General features: G+C 44.4%; 2 protein-coding genes and 1 long non-coding RNA gene across 5 annotated transcripts in view; 2 read left to right on the forward strand and 1 right to left on the reverse strand.

Moving 5' to 3' along the window:
• Window positions 1–2,302: 2,302 nt before the first annotated feature.
• LOC136329670 (uncharacterized) lies at window positions 2,303–3,055 on the reverse strand. The gene is made up of 3 exons (XR_010730237.1): window positions 2,923–3,055; window positions 2,646–2,813; window positions 2,303–2,455 (listed from the first exon to the last, which is right to left on the reverse strand). It is a non-coding gene; the product is annotated as an uncharacterized lncRNA (long non-coding RNA).
• An 85-nt stretch (window positions 3,056–3,140) lies between these two features.
• On the forward strand, window positions 3,141–4,919 carry RRS1 (ribosome biogenesis regulator 1 homolog). The gene has a single exon (XM_066266244.1). It carries the CDS (start codon window positions 3,230–3,232, stop codon window positions 4,325–4,327), a length of 1,098 nt encoding a protein of 365 aa, XP_066122341.1. The 5' UTR covers window positions 3,141–3,229; the 3' UTR covers window positions 4,328–4,919.
• Window positions 4,920–6,313: 1,394 nt separating this feature from the next.
• Window positions 6,314–18,738, forward strand: part of ADHFE1 (alcohol dehydrogenase iron containing 1) — a 40,163-nt gene continuing 27,738 nt past the window's right edge. Inside the window, exons 1-7 of one of the 3 annotated variants that reach the window (XM_066266245.1) lie at window positions 6,314–6,386; window positions 12,504–12,541; window positions 13,834–13,880; window positions 15,830–15,883; window positions 16,058–16,212; window positions 16,356–16,552; window positions 18,384–18,461. In XM_066266245.1, the coding sequence (XP_066122342.1) occupies window positions 6,331–6,386; window positions 12,504–12,541; window positions 13,834–13,880; window positions 15,830–15,883; window positions 16,058–16,212; window positions 16,356–16,552; window positions 18,384–18,461 (625 nt within the window). In that variant the 5' untranslated portion in view covers window positions 6,314–6,330. Of the gene's footprint in view, window positions 6,387–8,896; window positions 9,181–12,503; window positions 12,542–13,833; window positions 13,881–14,699; window positions 15,139–15,829; window positions 15,884–16,057; window positions 16,213–16,355; window positions 16,553–18,383; window positions 18,462–18,738 lie in introns of those variants that run through there. The other 2 variants (XM_066266246.1, XM_066266247.1) reach the window with 2 other exon arrangements.

Here is an 18,738-nt window from a genome sequence, read left to right on the forward strand (position 1 = left end):
GCCTGATTGGAGCTATGGCCTTTTAGAGGAACCAGCCAACCCATGGCAATCTGCAGGGGACCACCGGTGTGCATGCCTTCACCCTACTTTCTTCACACCCTATGATCTTCTGTCTCACCCGCCTCTGGCTAGCTGTAACCAGCTGGAAGGCAGAGGCAAAGAACCGAGTGAAGGGAAGATCTAAAGAAGAAAAAAGAGATCTTGTCCAGGGTTAAGGTCATGGTAGTGGGAATAAAAAGAGACAAATTTAACAGTACTTTCTGCCTGAGTGGATTTGGAGATGGAAAGAGAAAAGTTAAGGATGACATCATAGTTTCAAACCTTAGTTACTAGGCTAGAATACAATAACATCAAGTGAGCCTACTTTTACTAACCAAACTAACCAGTATATTCCCAATGCCTAGCACAGTTCCTTGGGCATAAAAGGCCTTCTATAAACGTTTGTTGGAGGGGGAGGGGGGAGAGGAGGGAGGGCTGATGAAAGAAGCAATTTGTTATGTGTTATGTAGACTTACACACACTGAGTTTAGAGTATGGTGGAAGAGCCCAGCAGGTGACTGAAGATTAGAGCCTAAAGCTCTGAAAAGGCAAGAAATAAAAGCATATCCCTAAGAACCATCTGCACAAAAATGTCAGCTGATACCACAAGAGTGGACCAAATGGCATAAAGAGAGGGTATAAAAAGAATAGAAGGAGGGCCTAATGACAAAACTTGAGAGCTATGCCTTATAGGACAAAAAAAGGAAGGGACACCAACAGAGAAAAGACAACAAAGGGAAAAGACAATATGTGCAACTGTTTGCCGTACTATTAAAATAATTTCACATATATTTGCACATCCCTGGCAGGCTCTCTTCTTGACACTGCAGTGTTGCCTAACATACAGATGATACAAATGCAAGCTGGAGAACATTTACCTACTTGCCTCAATAAAAAAAATTTTAAAGCCCTAATTCCCCATCTTACCCATTTTGCTTACCTTGAATCTAACGCAGCCAACATTAATTCTTTTATAATTCAGAAAAGTCTATTTATTAAACTTATTCTTTCAAGTAATTATGTATTGAATAGCTCTTCTGCATCCAGCAAAGTGGAAGTAAAAAATCAGTCTCCAGTCATCAAGGAAGTTAAAATCCACTTGGACTGAAAAAACCATTGAGCATAAAATAAAAGTTCAACTAAGAGCTAGCCTGTATGATTCAAACCAAATAGCATTTCATCCACTGAGAATTCACACCATTCAGCACTTGCCGACATCTGCTTTTTCTCCCCCCTAACTCAGGTTGATAGAGGAAATAAATCCAATATAGTTGTACTTCCTATTTAATGCCCAAGCATGCCACAGGGTAAATTCTTTTTTACCTTTGTTTCTTCCCCATTGTTCCATAAAGACTCAATCATCTTTACATCTGTTGTCTAGAACATGGTAATCATTCAAATGTTTGTTAAATGTATAATACCAATGAATCAGAAGCTAAGCCAAGCCCAGAGCAGCTGTCAATGTCCTTAACTCTCTCCAAAGGCAAATCTCAAAAGCTTTAGAGTTAAGAGCTGTTACCTACTACGGCCATTGACCGAACCTTGGCTCAGGGGATGATTGGTATTAAAGACTTGATACTGAGTGTTAAGGTAAAGGCTCAGAAAACCCCTGACAAAAGCCTAACACCTTTAGAAAAGAGAAAGAAAAGATTCTGCCTGAAGCATAAAATGTGTTCATTAAATGTTTTATGAGTGAATGAACTAAGGAAAGAATGTGAGCTCAAGAAGGGACCAAACTCAGGACAGCTGTGACAGATGGGTCTGTAGCTAAAGCCTTCTCTAACAGAAAGTCAACTGAGTCTATTTCCTAATAGCTATTACGTCCATTTCTATAGGTTCTCCTGCATAAACCTCTCTTTGCTACTCCCAAGCTCCCTTTAAAAGGAAACAAAACCTTTAATCCCACAATCAGCAGTGCCTTCCAAACCTGACTGTACATACCCATCACCTAGAGATCCTGTTAAAATGAAGCTTCTGCATGACCATATCTGGAGTGAGGTCAGCAATTCTACATTTCTAACCAACGCCCAGCAGGGGCTAAGACGCTGGTCCAGATACCACCCTTGTAGACGATCAGGAGCCTGGAAGACAGTACAGAGCATATGCAAGCCGCCTTACAGCTGGGAGTCAACTACGTCCGGCTCCCACATTTCCCAGTTGTAGAACCTTAGCCAAGTCCTTTTACCTCTGAGCGAAGCCTTTATCATCAGAGGAATATGGTGAACAACAGCGAAGAATGACTGAGTGCTTTCCATGTGCCAGAAACTTTTATATTTATCAAATTATGAATAGAATTTGGGTCGAACAGCCTCTCCAAGGTAGGTACAGTAACCACAGATCTGTGTCTAGGTGGTTTGACTCATGCACCCGCTGTTTAATCACCGTGTAAGATGCCCGTCAGCTCCGCTCGCAGAGCCTGTAAGAAAATAGTAACCTTGTAGAGGTCCAGGCCCCAGTATAAGATCTCGTGGGGTCATATTAACTCACTTATCTTTATAAAAAGCCCTAGAAGGTCACAAGTTTTTAAATAGGTCCAAATAAGGTACAGCTGGAGGTCAAACGGTGGCACAGTCAGCGCCGGACCAGCTGTCCAACGCGTAGCGTACCCGGGCTCCGACTCAGCGCTCAGCCGCCAGGAGGCGCACCGCTCCGCGCCGGGCACGCCGGAGCCGGGTCTCCATTCGCCGCTTCAAGTCTGTGGAAACTTGCTCGGCCCGCACTCCGGACCCCCCACAAATGGGTCAGGTTTCTGGTGAAACAGAATTTGTCCAGTCCTAAAAAAAAAGCTGACTGGTTAAATATTTTGAAAACACATTTTCACTGAAATTGTGACAGAGTCGCAGGAGAACACAATCTGCGGCCCGACGAATTTGTACTGCCCACCTGCGCAGCCACCTCCCCGGAACCGTGGTAGCAATTACACCCTGGAATTTGTAGTCTGGGCTCCTTGCGCCAGCTCCGCCTCCACCCGGGCTCAAGCCAAAAAAGCCCTTTGGACTCCCATCTGCTCTCCAACACCGCCCTCTGCCGGTCTCTTCTGGAGACGCCCGGATTATGAGCCAGTTCCGGTTGCTCCGGAAGTGAACCTTTCTCTTCCGGGGAGCGCTTGCACGTGGTTGTTTTACCCTGGCTTCAGCCGGCGCTAAGTGATTTGAACTGTCTTCCTTGAGCTAGTGAGCCGGCCGGAACCATGGAAGGCCACAGCGTGGAGGAGCTGCTGGCAAAGGCGGAGCGGGATGAAGCCGAGAAGCTGCAGCGGATCACGGTGCACAAGGAGTTGGAGCTGGAGTTCGACCTGGGAAACCTGCTGGCCTCGGACCGGAATCCCCCCACGGGGCTACGGCGCGGAGAACCCACGCCTGAGGCTGAACTGCGGGCCTTAGCGCGGGACAACACGCAGCTGCTTATCAACCAGCTGTGGCAGCTGCCCACGGAGCGCGTGGAGGAAGCGCTGGTGGCGCGGCTGCCGGAGCCCACCACTCGCCTGCCGCGCGAGAAGCCCGTGCCCCAGCCGCGGCCGCTTACACGTTGGCAGCAGTTCGCGCGCCTCAAGGGCATCCGTCCCAAGAAGAAGACCAATCTAGTGTGGGACGAGGTGAGCGGCCAGTGGCGGCGCCGCTGGGGCTACCAGCGCGCCCGCGACGACACCAAGGAATGGCTAATCGAGGTACCCGGCAGTGCGGACCCCTCGGAGGACCAGTTCGCCAAGCGGATTCAGGCTAAGAAGGAGCGGGTGGCCAAAAACGAGCTGAACCGGCTGCGTAACTTAGCCCGCGCGCACAAAATGCAGCGGCCCAGCTCGGCCGGCTTGCACCCTACCGGACACCAGAGTAAGGAGGAGCTGGGCCGCGCCTTGCAAGTGGCCAAGGTCTCCACCGCGTCTGTGGGGCGCTTCCAGGAACGCCTGCCCAAGGAGAAGGCGCCCCGGGGCTCAGGCAAGAAAAGGAAGTTTCAGCCCCTTTTCGGAGACTTCGCAGAGGAAAAAAAGAGCCAGTTAGAGATGCTGCGAGTAATGAACAGCAAAAAACCTCAGCTGGACGTGACAAGGGCCACCAATAAGCAGATGAGGGAGGAGGACCAAGAAGCTGCGACCAAGCGGAGGAAAATTAGCCAAAAGGGCAAGAGAAAGGGGGGCCGACAGGGTCCTAAAGGCAACAGAAAAGGCGGTCCGCCCAGCCAGGTGGGGAAGAGGAAAGGAGGCTTGGGAGGCAAGATGAATTCTGGGCCGCCTGGCTTGGGTGGCAAGAGGAAAGGAGGGCAACGCCAAGGCGGAAGGAGGAGGAAGTAAAGTTCGCCCCCGACTTGCTTGCCTGTAAACCAAGAACTATTCTAAATATTAAGGCCTAAATCCTGTAGGGGGAGGCAGAAGAAGGTGGCCACTGCCTTCATTGAACTTGAGGTTGAAGGGATAGGACTGCCTTCCCATCAAGATTGTATGTACATGTTGGACTTAACAAGTTAATGTTTTTCTAACAATGCTTTGGCTGGAGATTTAAAAGATGTGGTTGAGGACATAAAAATTAGGGAATTTGTTCGAAACTGAAAATGAAAAACTTTGGATGTGGTGTGAAGGAGAGTTTATATTTCAGAGATTTAAAATAGATTGATTTCAGCGTTATTTTTTTATAAGAATCGTGTATTTATCAAAGCAGGTGGGGGCATACAGATTATATTTTCAGAGCTGGCCTTAAAAATAATTGTTGTGAAGTTGTTTGATAAGTATGTCTGTAACTAATGTTGCCTTTAACTGGTTGGCTGTTGGTAGAAATCTTAAGTACAGCCAGTGACCTGGATATCTGGTAGATTATTTTCGTATACATTCTAAAAAACACATAGCAGCTAAGTTGTGATGTCAGCGACACCACTATAAAAAAAAGAAACTTAGTATCAGATATAATATTGAAGATATAGTGTAACTCATGTTTCTGAAAAAAAGATTACCTGTTCAACACTGAAAACATTGGTTTGCTGTAAATGATAAATTGGGGCTTAACTAAATAAGAAGTGACATTAATCCAGAAAACACTTGTATCTTTCTCAACATTTATGTTCCCCAATTTTTTAAAGCTTCAAGTAGGGTCTATTTGGGGAAGACAAAAAAACCTACCAAATTCTTAGTTGTAATATTTTGTTTTATTGGTCAAATTGACCTGACCTGGTTTCTTTAGCTGAACTTTTTATAGCTATTCTAGGTCTGTTTTCCTAACCAATCTCAGTAACGTGTCATTGTAAAAATAAATATCTCCTGAAAAGAATTCATTAGTAGAGCTAGACGCCAAGAAGTCTTTTTTGCTGCTATTACAGAGCTGAGTGCCACTCTACTCTGCTATGTGGTCTGACAAATGATAGGAAATTCAAATCAGGAAGGTTTTCTTTGTGTGGTTTTCTGGGGGGGTTTTGTTTTGTTTTTTGGTGTTGTCTCATTTTTATAAGGTTACATTTAGAAGTTGCTATGAAAGAAAGTACTCGGATTTCATACAGGTTACTTAAAACATGTTCAGTCATCACTTAGGATATTTTCTGATTAAATCAAAGTTGAGCCTTGCCAAGTTGATCATTGATCAGCTTTTCCACTTTGACATGATGCACTTGGGGTTGCGGTGCACTCCACCAGTAGCTAAGGCATTCTCAGAGCATTTAACCTTTGCTGGCTCAGTGGATCAAGGTTGACCCAGTGCACCACCCCAGCCCTGGCTCCCCACTTTCTTGTCAGGGCATCTACAGAAGCAATCAATGAGTACACAACTAAGTGAAAAAGTGAATGCTTCTCTCTTTCAAATAAAAAATAACATATTTTTAAAAATTCACAACTTGGGGGATTGCTGTTTTTTGGGGGTATTGTTTTTGCTTTTAGACTTGATTCAGCAGTTGAACACAATACAGGCTCTGTGAAAAAGGACCCTCAGGCTTTCTGCAGCTTTCTTGTTTGTTAAAACAGTCTAAATGGAGTGTCTTAATTTTTTTCTGAGAATACTTGAAGAAGTCAGGGCAGCATTTTAAAGACAATTGTGGGGAAAGAATGCTCTTGTTTTTCCCTGAGTAGAGAGACAAGTAGCCAAGACTCTACCGAGCAGTTACATTCACGGCAATCTCCCAGGTGGTTGGGGAGACTTGGCAGCTGGGTCTGCTGAGGTTTAATTCACATGGGAGAGTGGGCTCGAGGGCTAACGTCAGGGTTTGACACCAAGGTGGGTGGACAGTCAGTGCTGAGTGGGCGGGAGGAGGCGGGCGCTGCAGGGGTTGGCTGGTGCTGGGGTAGGGGTGGGGCCACAGGAAGGCCACCACACAGCCATGGCCGCCGCCCGGGCCCGGGTCGCGCACTTGCTGAGGCAACTGCAGCGCACAGGGTGAGTTCGGCGCTCCGTGGGCCCACGCAGCCCGCTTGAGTGTGACTTCCCTGTCCCGGCGCATTCTTCCTCGGGTTGCTTCTAATAACAGGGAAGGGGCTACCGCAGTGCGTGCCCGTTGTGCGCTGGCGCGGGACAGCATTGTCAGTGCACTATGCAAGCACGCACTGCGCTGCGAGACCGGCTTTACCTTGTTCTGTGTACGGTTAAGGAAACTAAAGCCTAGAGAGGTCATGCCCGAGTCCACGTCGTGGCAAGTAGTGGGGGGCTTGGAGCAGTGACCAAGACACATTCAGTATCCAATCAGTGCATTTATGTTGGGTGCGTGTTTATGTGCCAGAAACTGTTCTAAGAGCTGAGGATACAAGATGAAAGACTCTGGAACAGTTTGAAGTCTAGTAGGATATTGAATGAGGGGACAAAGTCTGTAAAACGAGGTGCAGCGGACAGAGGGTGTTGAAGAGAAAGACAGACCTGAGGTATCACCGGGAGCTTCATTCCCTGGCTGGTGCAGGGAATCGAGGTGTTCAGTGCTTTGACAGGCTGACTCCGCCTCCTTTAGGAAGGCTATGTCGGTACACAGCCGCCTGATCAAATACTTTTTGAATGTGCAAGTGCAATAGTGAGCCAAAGAAAACATGGAAAAGTTCTAGCAAGTGAATTGTGTTCTGTGAATAATGGAAAGCAGTAATTCTCACTGTGAAGCACTAATACATACCTTGGTATGTCCCTGAGAAAATAATTCCATGGCCAAATATGGTAGATTTGGGAAACTGCTCACTGCTGCAAAGCCCTTTTGGAGATTCAGTATGACCATGAATTGCTCTATGAAGTCCTCCAGGGGGGGAAATGGTTAGCTCAATTTAAATCTTTTTTTCTAAATCTGTCATCATAGAACTTTTTATCAAGCAACACTATTCCTATCCCTTGGAACTAGTGTCATGTAGAACATGTTTTTAGAATGGTTGCGTGACAAAGGAGTGTGGCATAATTAGAATTAAGTTAGCGCTCCAGCTAAAAGATGATGACTTCAGACAACAAGAAGAGGCAGCTGGTACAGGGATATATATGAGAAATATTGAGTTGGTTAGAAGCAGCAAGATTTTATATATTTTTAGTGAGAAATTTTAAGTTTCTAGCTGGGACGTCAGGTAAACCATGGGGCTGTTTACCAAGATAGGGATTGTAAGAGGGTTCACTTTAGGAGGAAGATGATGACTTAAGTCTTGGGCATTTTGAGTTGGACATGCCTCAGGTACATCCAGATGAAGACCCCCAGCAGGGAATTGAAAATAGTGTTGTAGAGTTGAGGAGCAACTTCAGAACTCATCCATGGTGTGGCAGCAAAGGCCTTGGCAGACTAGGAAGAAAAGGGCTAAGAATGAAGTCCTGGGGAGCAACACTGTTGTAGCAGGGGTAGCAAAGTGGTGCTTTGTTATACACAGGTGTTTTTTTGTTTTCTTGTTTTTTTGTTCCTTTTTGTTTTTTTGAATAGGTTAAGCATTTAAAAGCAGGAGATTTCAAAAGATAATCTTGGAAAATGTGGAAATGGCATGATGGAGCCCACATCTGCAGGGGCTGAGGTTAAGTGGTGGCTACCTTTGGACAGGGGACGCTCCTGTTTCCTGAGAGACCCAGCGGAGCCCACCACTCACCCCACAGAGCAACCACTCTGACAGCCAGCAGCTCTGGCCTCTCATTTATATTACCTGCCTGCCACCTTAGGCCTCTGGATTTTCAAACAATTTTCACTTTGAACGGAGGAAAAGGAACCAGAATTAAAGGATAAGAGTCATGGCCAAAGAGAGGGGAGAAAACCCCAGAGGGATAGGTCACATTCACTGCAGAGTTCCACTGTTCTCATCCCTGGGGTACAGCAGAGAACAGAACAGCCTAACAGCCCTGGTGCTTCACTGTGTGGGGGGCAGGGGGGCAGACAGTAAACCAGTAAGTTTAGTATATATTAGATGTTGATGAGCAAGATAAAGTAAAGGGGGATTGGGTATTGAAGGAGAGGATGCAATTGTAGAGAAGTTGGTCAGAGAAGACCTTACTATTAGTTTCCTATTACTGCTGTAACAAATTATCGTGGATTTAGTGGATGAAAACAACACACGCTTATTCTCATACAGGTCTGGAGTTTGGGAAGTCTAATATCAGTTTTACTGGGCTGAAATGAAGGTCACACTCCCTTCAGAAACTCTAGGGGAGAACCCCTTGTCTTGCTCTTTCTAGTCTCTAGAGCTGCACTCCTTACACCCCTCAGCTTATGGCCCCTTCCTCCATCTTCACGGCCAGCAAAGTAGTGTCTTGCTTGTGATTACATTAGGGTCCAGCCAGATAATCCAGGATAATCTCCCATCTCAATGTCCTTAATTTAATCACCCAGCAGATGTGCTTTAAACATTAACAGAGTCCAGGGATTTGGACCCCAGATGTCTTCTGGGGCTCAGGTGACCACCACACTCACGGAGAGTTAGTTGTTATGGAAAGAGCAGTGGGGGGTGAGATTGAACCATGTGGCTCTCTGGGAAGGTTCCTGGAGACAGCACACCTGGTGTGATTTCAGAACATGGTGACTGGAGCGGAGTGCATGAACAGTAGATGAGGTCAGACATTGGGGGCCATGTGGGTGACCAAGGATGACCCCAAGATTTTTTTACATGAACAACTGGAAAGATGAAGTTGCCACTAAACTGGAGTGAGCAGGAGGCTTTCAGGGAAGACCGGGAGCTGAGTCTTAGGGAAACTGAAATATCTAATGGACATTCAAGTGCAGTTGAATCAAGTTCAGGTAAGAGGTCTGAACCAGCAGGTAAATGTGGAAGTCTTTAGCATAGAAGGTATTCAAGGCTCTTGAGACCAGCTAAGGTCACTAAGGAAGTGTGTTATGAGAAGAGAAGGATTCATGGACTGAACCTGGGGATTCTCCAGCATTCAGACTCAAGAGCATGAAAAGAAATTAGGCCAGGAGCAAGCAGCCATTGTGGTAGGAAGAAAACCAGAGAGTGGTGTCCTGGAAGCCAGGGGAAGACAGTGTTTCCAGAAAGGAGGGAATGAACAGGAGATGCTGTTCACAGGTCAGGTAATGTGAGGACTGAACTGAGAAGTCAGTGGTGTATTAGCAAGGTGAGGCATTAGAGACCTTGTCAGTGGAATCATGGGGTAAAGACCAATCGAAAGAGGTTCCAGAGAGGATAAAGAGAAATTGGTGAGATCAGGTCTGGTCAGTTAAAGGAAAGGAGAGAGGTAGGGACAGCATCAGGAGAGGGGAGAGGGACAAGAGAAGGTTATTGTTTGTTTTTTAGTATAATATGGGGAGAAGTCTATTGGGAGGGAAGTTTTGATGATGAGGCGAGATAAAGAAGAACAAGTGGTAATGGAGAGTAGGTGGATGGGGCTGAGATACAGTGCACAGCTTAGGGGCTGGCCTTTGCTAAGAGCATGGCCAGTTTATAGTGATACAAGGAAGGAAGCCAGAATGATTGGACCAGAGCCAGTAGATGCAGGACTTGCTCTAACTGGGGTTTCCTAGGCTCAGGAGGGGTCTAAAGGCCCATCAGTAGTTTCAGGCCATCCTAAGAAGGGCAGGGAGCCCACAGTCTATACTCCCTTCCCGACGTTAGGCTCTGTGTCTGCACACCAGGGAAAGAGAAGTTCAGGAGATTTTAAATGTCTGCCTTCCTTCATTCATTCACTTATTTATCCAGTCAGTTTTAAGGGCTCACTGTGTCCCTAGCACTACGCTATCCACTGCAGATAAAGTTGTGAAAAGAGGAAGTTCTTGCCCTGTTATCACAAAATGTACATTCTGAACACAGGTGGAAACAGGAAAGGGGCACAGACAACACAGTACAGTAACAGTTTTAATGGGAAGGAAGAGTAGTACCAGGGACCACAGAGAGAGGGGGGATGTTCTCAGGCCTTAGGGAAGACTGCCCAGGGAACAGACATCTGAACTGACCTGGGAAGAACACTAATTACCCAAAAGAGGGGAAATCAAGTTCTCGGCGGAGGAAATAACAAGGACAATGTTCTGGAGGCAAGAGAGAGAGTGTGTGGCGATTAAAGGAAAAGAACCAAGTTAATTTTTCAACAGCTCAATCTGGGAGGTGGAGGTTAATGAGAGACCAGGTTGGAGAGGTTAGCAGGGCCAGTGAGGAAAGGCCATGTCTGAACTTGATCCTAAGAGCCATGACAGGCCATTGAAGTACTTTTAAACAATGGAGTTACATAATTGGAAATAAGTGTCTGACCACAGTGTGACAAAGGTGGAGTAGATGGATTTGGATAGAGAAATATTTGGGGCCTTGATGTATGGTTTTTTACAAAGGGTGAGGGGTGAGCCCAGGATAGAAGCCCAGGTTTAAAGAATGGGCTGCATGGAACAGAAGCCAGAGGGAGAATAATGAGAGGTGAGCAGGGAGGGGCAAGCCCAGAAGATCCTCTCAGCCAGCCAGGGAGGGGCGGCCCACTGTGCTCAATGCTATGCCAGTTAGGTGCTAGGAGGAGGTGTGAAAAGTGAGGATAACAGCAGGAAAGCTGGGACTTGTAAGGACAGCAGCCAGATTCAGGGAGTCAAGAAATGTGTAGGGGGCAAGGAAATGGAACCGGCAGTGTAGGTCAGAAGCAAGCCAGAGGGGACAAGAGGTTGAGAGTTCTAAGCATGAAACTCTTCAGCATTATATGAGGAGGATTAAGCGAGCAGCAGGACTGGGAAACACAGGACAGATGGAAGTCTCAGGAAGGCAAGAAGGGATGGGATTCAAAGCACAAATAAAGAAGAGAATTGATGAATTGAAGTAGCCTCAGGGCCTGAAAAAATAAAAATAAAAAGAGAAGGGGAGTGTGGAAGGAAGCTTGTGTTCTCATGATCCAGTGGAAAACTTGAAGTTTGAGGGGTTTGGGGTTTGTTTGTTTTCGTCCCTTTGTCTCTCTCCTCTTGTATTTGTTAGGCGTAAAGCCACCCAACCCCAGCCCCGTGAAGGAGAACACCTTGGCCTTGCCTACTTTCATTTCTCAGTCCAGAGCCTGCGGCTGGATGGGACCAGTTGGGACGCCGCTGGGAAACCGTTAGCACTCGGCGTGCTCAGCAGCGCCCACGAGATGGCAGCCTTGATTCACCGTATCGCTCACAGGCGCTTCCCACGTGGTTTTGACTCCGCGATTGTTTTTGATATCTTGGCCACCACTAAGCTGAACTCTTTTCCTTCTTTCTCCTTCCCCCTCAGATGTTTTCATTCCAAATTCGAATGAGGGTGAGGCGTTGGTGGTATAGTTTAATCCAGCATAGCTGCCTTCCAAATTTGAATGATGGAGGGAAGGTTATCCCCTCACTTCTCTACTCTATTATGACAATGTCCCCTGGGCAATAAATAGAATCAAAACCCTTTCTCAACGTTCAAACATAGTGATCAGGACAAAAGGAAGCCAGAGAAAGGATTTTCCAAGAACTGCAGGCGACCAGGACAGGGAAGGGATAAGGCAAGGGTAGAGAAGCGGACTGAGCTGAGAAGACGTGCGGAATTCAGTGAGAAGCAAGGGGCAGGTGTGAGCGTCAACTAGGCAGCCAGTGGACGAGCCCCAGGAGCCTGGACGGTGGTCACTGGTCCCTGAGGGTTGGCAGAGAAGGGATGACAGCGTGAGGTGGTCCCCAGGGAGACCAGGGGAACAAGGCCAGAACCTATTTGAGGAAAAATTGAACACCTTGAGGACAATGGGAAAACAAAGGAAATTACCCCCAACCTCGGGGAAGGTGGGGGGAGGAATGAGGTGCTTGAGTAGTTGATTTTGGGTCAATTTGGTCAAAGCTCCTAACCTAGTAAGAGCTGGGACCTCACCTAGATCAGGGGCTCCAATCTTAAACTTATTTGTGTCCCAAGAGTGCTCATCTCAGCTCCCAGCAGACATTTATTTATGAACTTAAAACACTGGAGAGACTCTGAGCACACTTTTTGTCCATGATGATTTCTGTTTTTTTCTATGTACAGGGTTTGCTAATCACTACTACTTTGCTAGCATCTTAAGACTGTAGAGTGAGTTACCTGAAGACTTCTTATCTTTTGGTTTTCTAGTTTCACTTTACATTTTTTATTTTATTTTTTTCCTTTTCCCTAGATGCCAGTGCCCAACTCATTCTCATACTTACTCCCAAGGTAATAATACCTTTTGTGGTTTTAAACTGGCTACAGTTTCCATTTCCACATTGGCACTCCAACACATTTGGGCAAAGGGTAAAGCAAGAAAATCAAGGGATATAAGGGAGGCTGATGAAGGAGTTGCCTTTTCACTTGAAAATGGTAATGTGTAGCTCTAATTGCATGATGGTAACTGAATGTTTGTTACTGATTGTGTTTGGCTCAAATATATACTATATATATTTAATGCTATTTATTATGTTTTTCTATTTTATTTTATTATTGATTTGAGAGAGAGAAAGAGAGAGAGGCATTGACTTATTCATGCATTCATTGGTTGATTCTTGTAGGTGCCCTGACCAGGGATCAAACCCATTACCTTGGCTTATCAGGTGACCCTTTAATCAACTGAACTACCCTGCCAAGGCCTGTTTTTATATTTTAAATAGAATTATTAATTTAAAGAAAGTTAATTTCACTGTTTAATAGGATCCAATTTATATCTTTTCCTAAACTTTAGTCACAGAAGTAATAGATTTTTTTTTAACTACAGAGTTCAAACAAATTTGAATTTTGATTAAGGATACTCTTGCCCTCAGGAAACTGAACGTAGGTTGTTGTCTAGTTATGGTGTCTTATTGTTTTCAATCTTATGACTAACCAGGCTGATTTTCAATCTTATGACTAACCAAGATAAAAACAAGGAAAATATTTATTTACTGGGGCCCTCTTGTTGTTACAATATGACAGAAAGTCATTTTTGCCCTAACTACAACTGTTGCAAAGAAGTGTCACTTTATAAATTTTTTTATTAAATTTCACAAAGAAAATGACATTTTTATATTTATAAGCTTGAGAAATAGAATTATCTTAGTGTGATAAGTAATCTCCATGGAAAAATATCAATTGAAAGAAATGATCACAGATGCTATAAGAAGTGTAAGCAAGAGTAATTAATAAATTTACTAATAGTTATTCTCTAACAATAATCCAACTCTAAAGTCTAGAAGATTTTTTTCTAGAAGATTTTTACACATTATGTTTTCAAAAGTATATTTTAATTTCGATGGAGAAAATATTTTATGCAACTTTATTTTCACATAATCAGTATCAAGTTAGCATTATGTTCCCTTAAAATGCAAGTTTTAATTTTATTTTGATATACAACAATGAAACCTAAAAAAATGTAATTTAGGTACGACTTCAAGGGAGATGCTTATACTCACTGTTAGAATATCAATTCACTATCAAATAATAATATTTTGCTTGATTTTTGAGGCCTACTTTGATACTAAGTTTTACATTTTTAGCTCCTGGACTTTCACCTTCTGGGAAAACAACAGATTATGCCTTTGAGGTAAATTTAATCATTCCATTCTTTCTTTTATGTATAACCTTTAAAAATACAACTAAAGAGTCTTGCTAATGCATTATTATCTCATTTAAAATCTGCTATTAATTGATGTCCCCTAATTTCATTATTTGATCAGGCTCTATTTTGCAAAGAACCTTGTTAGGATAATAAAATACAAATCTTATGATACCTGAGTAATGTAAAGTATATGTCTTCTATATAGCCAGTAAATTGGACAAATTCTTAGTTCTACAGACTTTCAAATTTACATATGTTGTATGCTAAATCTTCTTTAGTTTTGTAAGTATAACAGTCCCCAAAGAGATCCAAGTAATCTTTTGGCACAGGAATAAAGGAAAAATTAGTTCTGATTAATTTTTATCACACTGTAATTACATAATTATTTGTTTAAATTCCTGTCTCCTAGTTCAGGACTCATAAATTAAATGTCACCAGGGGCCTGACAGTCAACCAGCCTGGGAGCAGGCTGTGTGAGGACAGCGCTGAGTTCACTGAGAGCACAGGCCCACATGAGGAGTGCGGCCTCCACTCAGCCCCACATGATTGCTGTGACTTGGGAATGCAGGCCCCGTGTTGCCCTGTTATTCAAGAGAGATCAGACAGTCACACTGGATATTTCTATTCTCATTTTTAAGAGTGATAAGCCAATTCAAAAAAGAAGAAATCTAAATATAATGTGAATCAAACAAAACATGTCTGTAGGCCAGTAGTGACCCCTCATCCATTGGTATAAGAGCTCTTCTCTCAGTTATAAACTGTATGAGACTGTTTCTCTTGTTCGTAGTTGTGTAACAAGAACCTAGCACAGTGCCTAGAACATAGCAGGCACTCAGTAGTGTTGGGTGAGTGGAAGGATGGCTAGACGGATGGATACATGCATGCTACGGTAGTTAGATGAATGACTAGATGAATAATGAAGAGGTGGAAAATACACAAGTCAACATTTAAATTGGAAAAGGAAAAGAAAATTGAGAGATAACTTAGTTGTGGAGACAAGGAAAGGCAGGCATTTCAAGCTGCGAGAACAACTGAGAGTTTATGATGTGTTTGGGAAAAGATAAATAATTCTAATGTGATTAGAGCCAAGGTTATCTTAAAGAAGTATAATGAGAGGAGAGCAGAGAAAGCCCACGTGGAGGAGAAGAGAAGCAGCCAGGATGGCGGAGTGCTGAAGGAGAAGCCAGTTTGTGCAGAGTTTGTACAGAGAGACGGAGATGGGGAACAGAGGTGAATAAACAAGGTGAGGTAGAAACCTTTGATTCTAGGAAACTTGGATGAGTCAGTGGCTTTGGGATCCCTGAATGGAAAGGGAAGTGTTTTCCAACTGTGTGTATTTCTTGCCCGCCCAGTGCGAGCTAGGATTAAATGTAATGGCCCACAAAAAAAAAAAAAAAAGAAGAAGAAGTATAATGAGTCTGAGGCCAGATGGGGTGACCTGGAAGGCCATGCTACAAAATATCTACTTTATTCTCTAGGCAATGAGGAACATTTCAGGCTTTTAGAAATAAAATGTTTGGCCCTGGCCAGTTGGCTCAGTGGTAGAGCGTTGGCCTGGCGTGCAGGAGTCCCGGGTTCGATTCCCAGCCAGGGCACATAGGAGAAGCACCCATCTGCTTCTCCACCCCTACCCCTCTCCTTCCTCTCTGTCTCTCTCTTCCCCTCCCGCAGCCGAGGCTCCATTGGAGCAAAAGATGGCCCGGGCACTGGGGATGGCTCCTTGGCCTCTGCCCCAGGCGCTAGAGTGGCTCTGGTCACGACAGAGCGACGCCCCGGATGGGCAGAGCATCGCCCCCTGGTGGGCGTGCCGGGTGGATCCCGGTCAAGCGCATGCGGGAGTCTGTCTCCCCCGTTTCCAGCTTCAGAAAAATACAAAAAAAAAAGGAAATAAAATGGTCAATCTCAAATATATTCATCACTAATTTTTTTTTCAGATGGCTGTTTCAAATATTAGATATGGAGCAGGAGTTACAAATGAAGTGGGAATGGCAAGTATTTAAGATTTCTAGAGCTACTGTAGAGGTTTACATAGCTTTTAAAACAAGTGCCAATGGATATTGAGTCCTTTGTTTTTAAAAATGTTTGATGTTAAATTGGTCAGAAGTGTCTATTGCATTTCTATGCAAGCAAACCTAATTTATGAATTATTTTTGCTGTTGTAGGATCTACAAAACATGGGTGCTAAAAATGTTTGTTTGATGACAGACAAGAACCTCTCCCAGCTCCCTCCTGTACGAGTAGTTATGGATTCGCTCATGAAGAATGGCATAAACTTTAAGGTTTATGATAATGTGAGAGTGGAACCAACTGATAGAAGGTATTTTGTTGTTGTTGTTATTTACTTTTAGTGAAAACCAACACATATCTGTTGCTTAAAACTTGCCCCAAGACCAACTTAGTGGTGTGACAGTTTGTTTCTGAAAAATATGTCATAATGTCTTTTCTTTTCCTTTCTCTCAGCTTCATGGAAGCTATTGAGTTTGCCAAAAAGGGAAATTTTGATGCCTATGTTGCTGTAGGGGGTGGCTCCACCATGGACACCTGTAAAGCTGCTAATCTGTATGCATCCAGCCCTCGCTCTGATTTTCTGGACTATGTCAGTGCCCCCATTGGGAAGGGCAAGCCTGTGTCTGTGCCTCTTAAGCCTCTGATTGCAGGTAAAGACTGTTTGCTCCTTTGTTAGTTTGTTTTGCAGTTGGCAAGAGGCCTTAGAAAAGATGCAAGCCAGGAATTTTAGGGTATGTGTTTCTCAAGCTTTCTGATGCCTTCATTTCAGTGTAGTACCTTGTTTAGAGTGCAGAATAGATAGCAGTTCATTTATGTTTAAATTCTGATCTTCATTATTCCACAGATAGAGACAATTCGGGTCAGTGGTAGGAAAGTTTGCAGGTTTAAGACGTGAAGTCACTATGTGAAGGAGGGGGGAGGTCATTATTTATGTATTATTACTAGATCTCTCTATAGGCAGATTTGTCTTCTAACCTCCTTTCTGTTTGGTCCCATTTTGCCAACCACTGTGGAGTTTAAGGGGAACATTGGCTGTTATTTTTCTGGTGTTGACTCAACCCTTTCTTCCACATAATGGCTCTTCAGCTGACCTGAGGCTTTGTCTCTGTCCTGGGACATGTGGCCAGCATGGCCACATTGCTCCGGGAGACATCTGCTCTCTGGCTGCACGGGGCACAGACATGCAAATCCAAGTCAGAGTAGCTTTTCTGTTTCACACAGACCTTAGCATCTTTCTGTCTTTTCTTCCCTCGAATTTTATAGTTGTTAGCATATTACTGTTTAAAGTTTTATAGCTAAAATGCACTGATCAGTCACTGGAAAATATCAGTTTGAAGTCTTGTCCTGTCTCTTGTCCTCCGCTTTTGTCCCCATTGTGAATGGGCCGTGTGATGAGACAGGAGTGAGTTGGTGGCAGATGAACGGGCTTTGATGTGAATGAGCAGTCAGCGGGGAGCAGCATAATTGATGTCTGGCAAATGGAAGCCTCTGGTGAAACTGTGTCGGCATCACACAGAGGGGTGATTAGTAAAGTTTAGAAATTTAACAGAACTACAAACCCACCAGCTCAGCAAAGGCACAGCATTACTATGCTTACTGCCAGGAGGGGATAAAGACATCTTTCAGAAAAGCAAATACAAGTGTTTTTCCTGGAGATGCCCAGCAGCCTGCGTTTGAATATCCAGCTTCAGCTGCTTAAGCTCTGGCACTAGAGGAGCCCGAGATTCCCAGAGCTCCTCGCTGTTAATACAGAAATACATTAAAACTGCATGTGTATTTGTACAGACATGGACATCATACATGTTAATGCAGATAGGTATCACACTTACACATCCAAGTGCACACACAGCCCTGGCTGGGTAGCTTGGTTGGATGGGGTGTCATCCCAAAGCGTAGAAATTGCCAGTTCAATCCTCGATCAGGGCACATACAGGGACAGCTTCATGCTCCTGTCTCTCTATCTCTCTCCCCCACCCCACTTCTCTCTAAAAAAAGAAATTATTCAAATGCACATACAATTACATATGTATGCACGTTAATACAGACATGAACATACACGTTAAACATGCATGTTGATACTGACACGGGCTTCATGCTGTTGTGAATGCTGACACACACATACATGTATGTGAAGCATACATGCATGTCCAGGGGTCCCCAAACTTTTTACACAGGGGACCAGTTCACTGTCTCTCAGACCATTGGAGGGCCGCCACATACAGTGCTCCTCTCACTGACCACCAATGAAAGAGGTGCCCCTTCTGGAAGTGTGGTGGGGGGCCGGATAAATGGCCTCAGGGGGCTGCATGTGGCCCGTGGGCCGTAGTTTGGGGAAGCCTGAGAGATATACATCTCAGCAAGCAACGGGAGTAGCAAAACTTTCTACTCTAGCTTTGCTCCTTATTTCCTAAGGCTGAATTAAGTATTTCCTCTGACCTTTACTTAGATGCTGTATTAACATTAATATTATTTTGTTCCAAGTCCCAACTACTTCAGGAACTGGGAGTGAAACTACAGGAGTTGCCATTTTTGACTATGAGCCCTTGAAAGTAAAAATTGGTAAGAACTTTGACCATTCACTTTTTTAAATATTCTCTCTTTTACCTTTTAAACCTAGCCCCCTTCTTAAAGTCTCTTTTTTTTTTTTTTAATTTTTTTTTATTTATTTATTCATTTTAGAGCGGGGGGAGAGAGAGAGAGAGAGAGAGAGAGAGAGGAGACAGAGAGAGAGAAGGGGGGAGGAGCTGGAAGCATCAACTCCCATATGTGCCTTGACCAGGCAAGCCCAGGGTTTCAAACCGGCGACCTCAGCATTTCCAGGTCGACGCTTTATCCA

Source organism: Saccopteryx bilineata, chromosome 3, assembly GCF_036850765.1.
Source record: "Saccopteryx bilineata isolate mSacBil1 chromosome 3, mSacBil1_pri_phased_curated, whole genome shotgun sequence".
NCBI classification, from domain to species: Eukaryota; Metazoa; Chordata; class Mammalia; order Chiroptera; family Emballonuridae; genus Saccopteryx; species Saccopteryx bilineata.

Coding starts and splice junctions, on each gene's coding strand:
- RRS1 (XM_066266244.1), top strand. CDS start 3,230: ATGGAAGGCCACAGCGTGGAGGAGCTGCTGGCAAAGGCGGAGCGGGAT.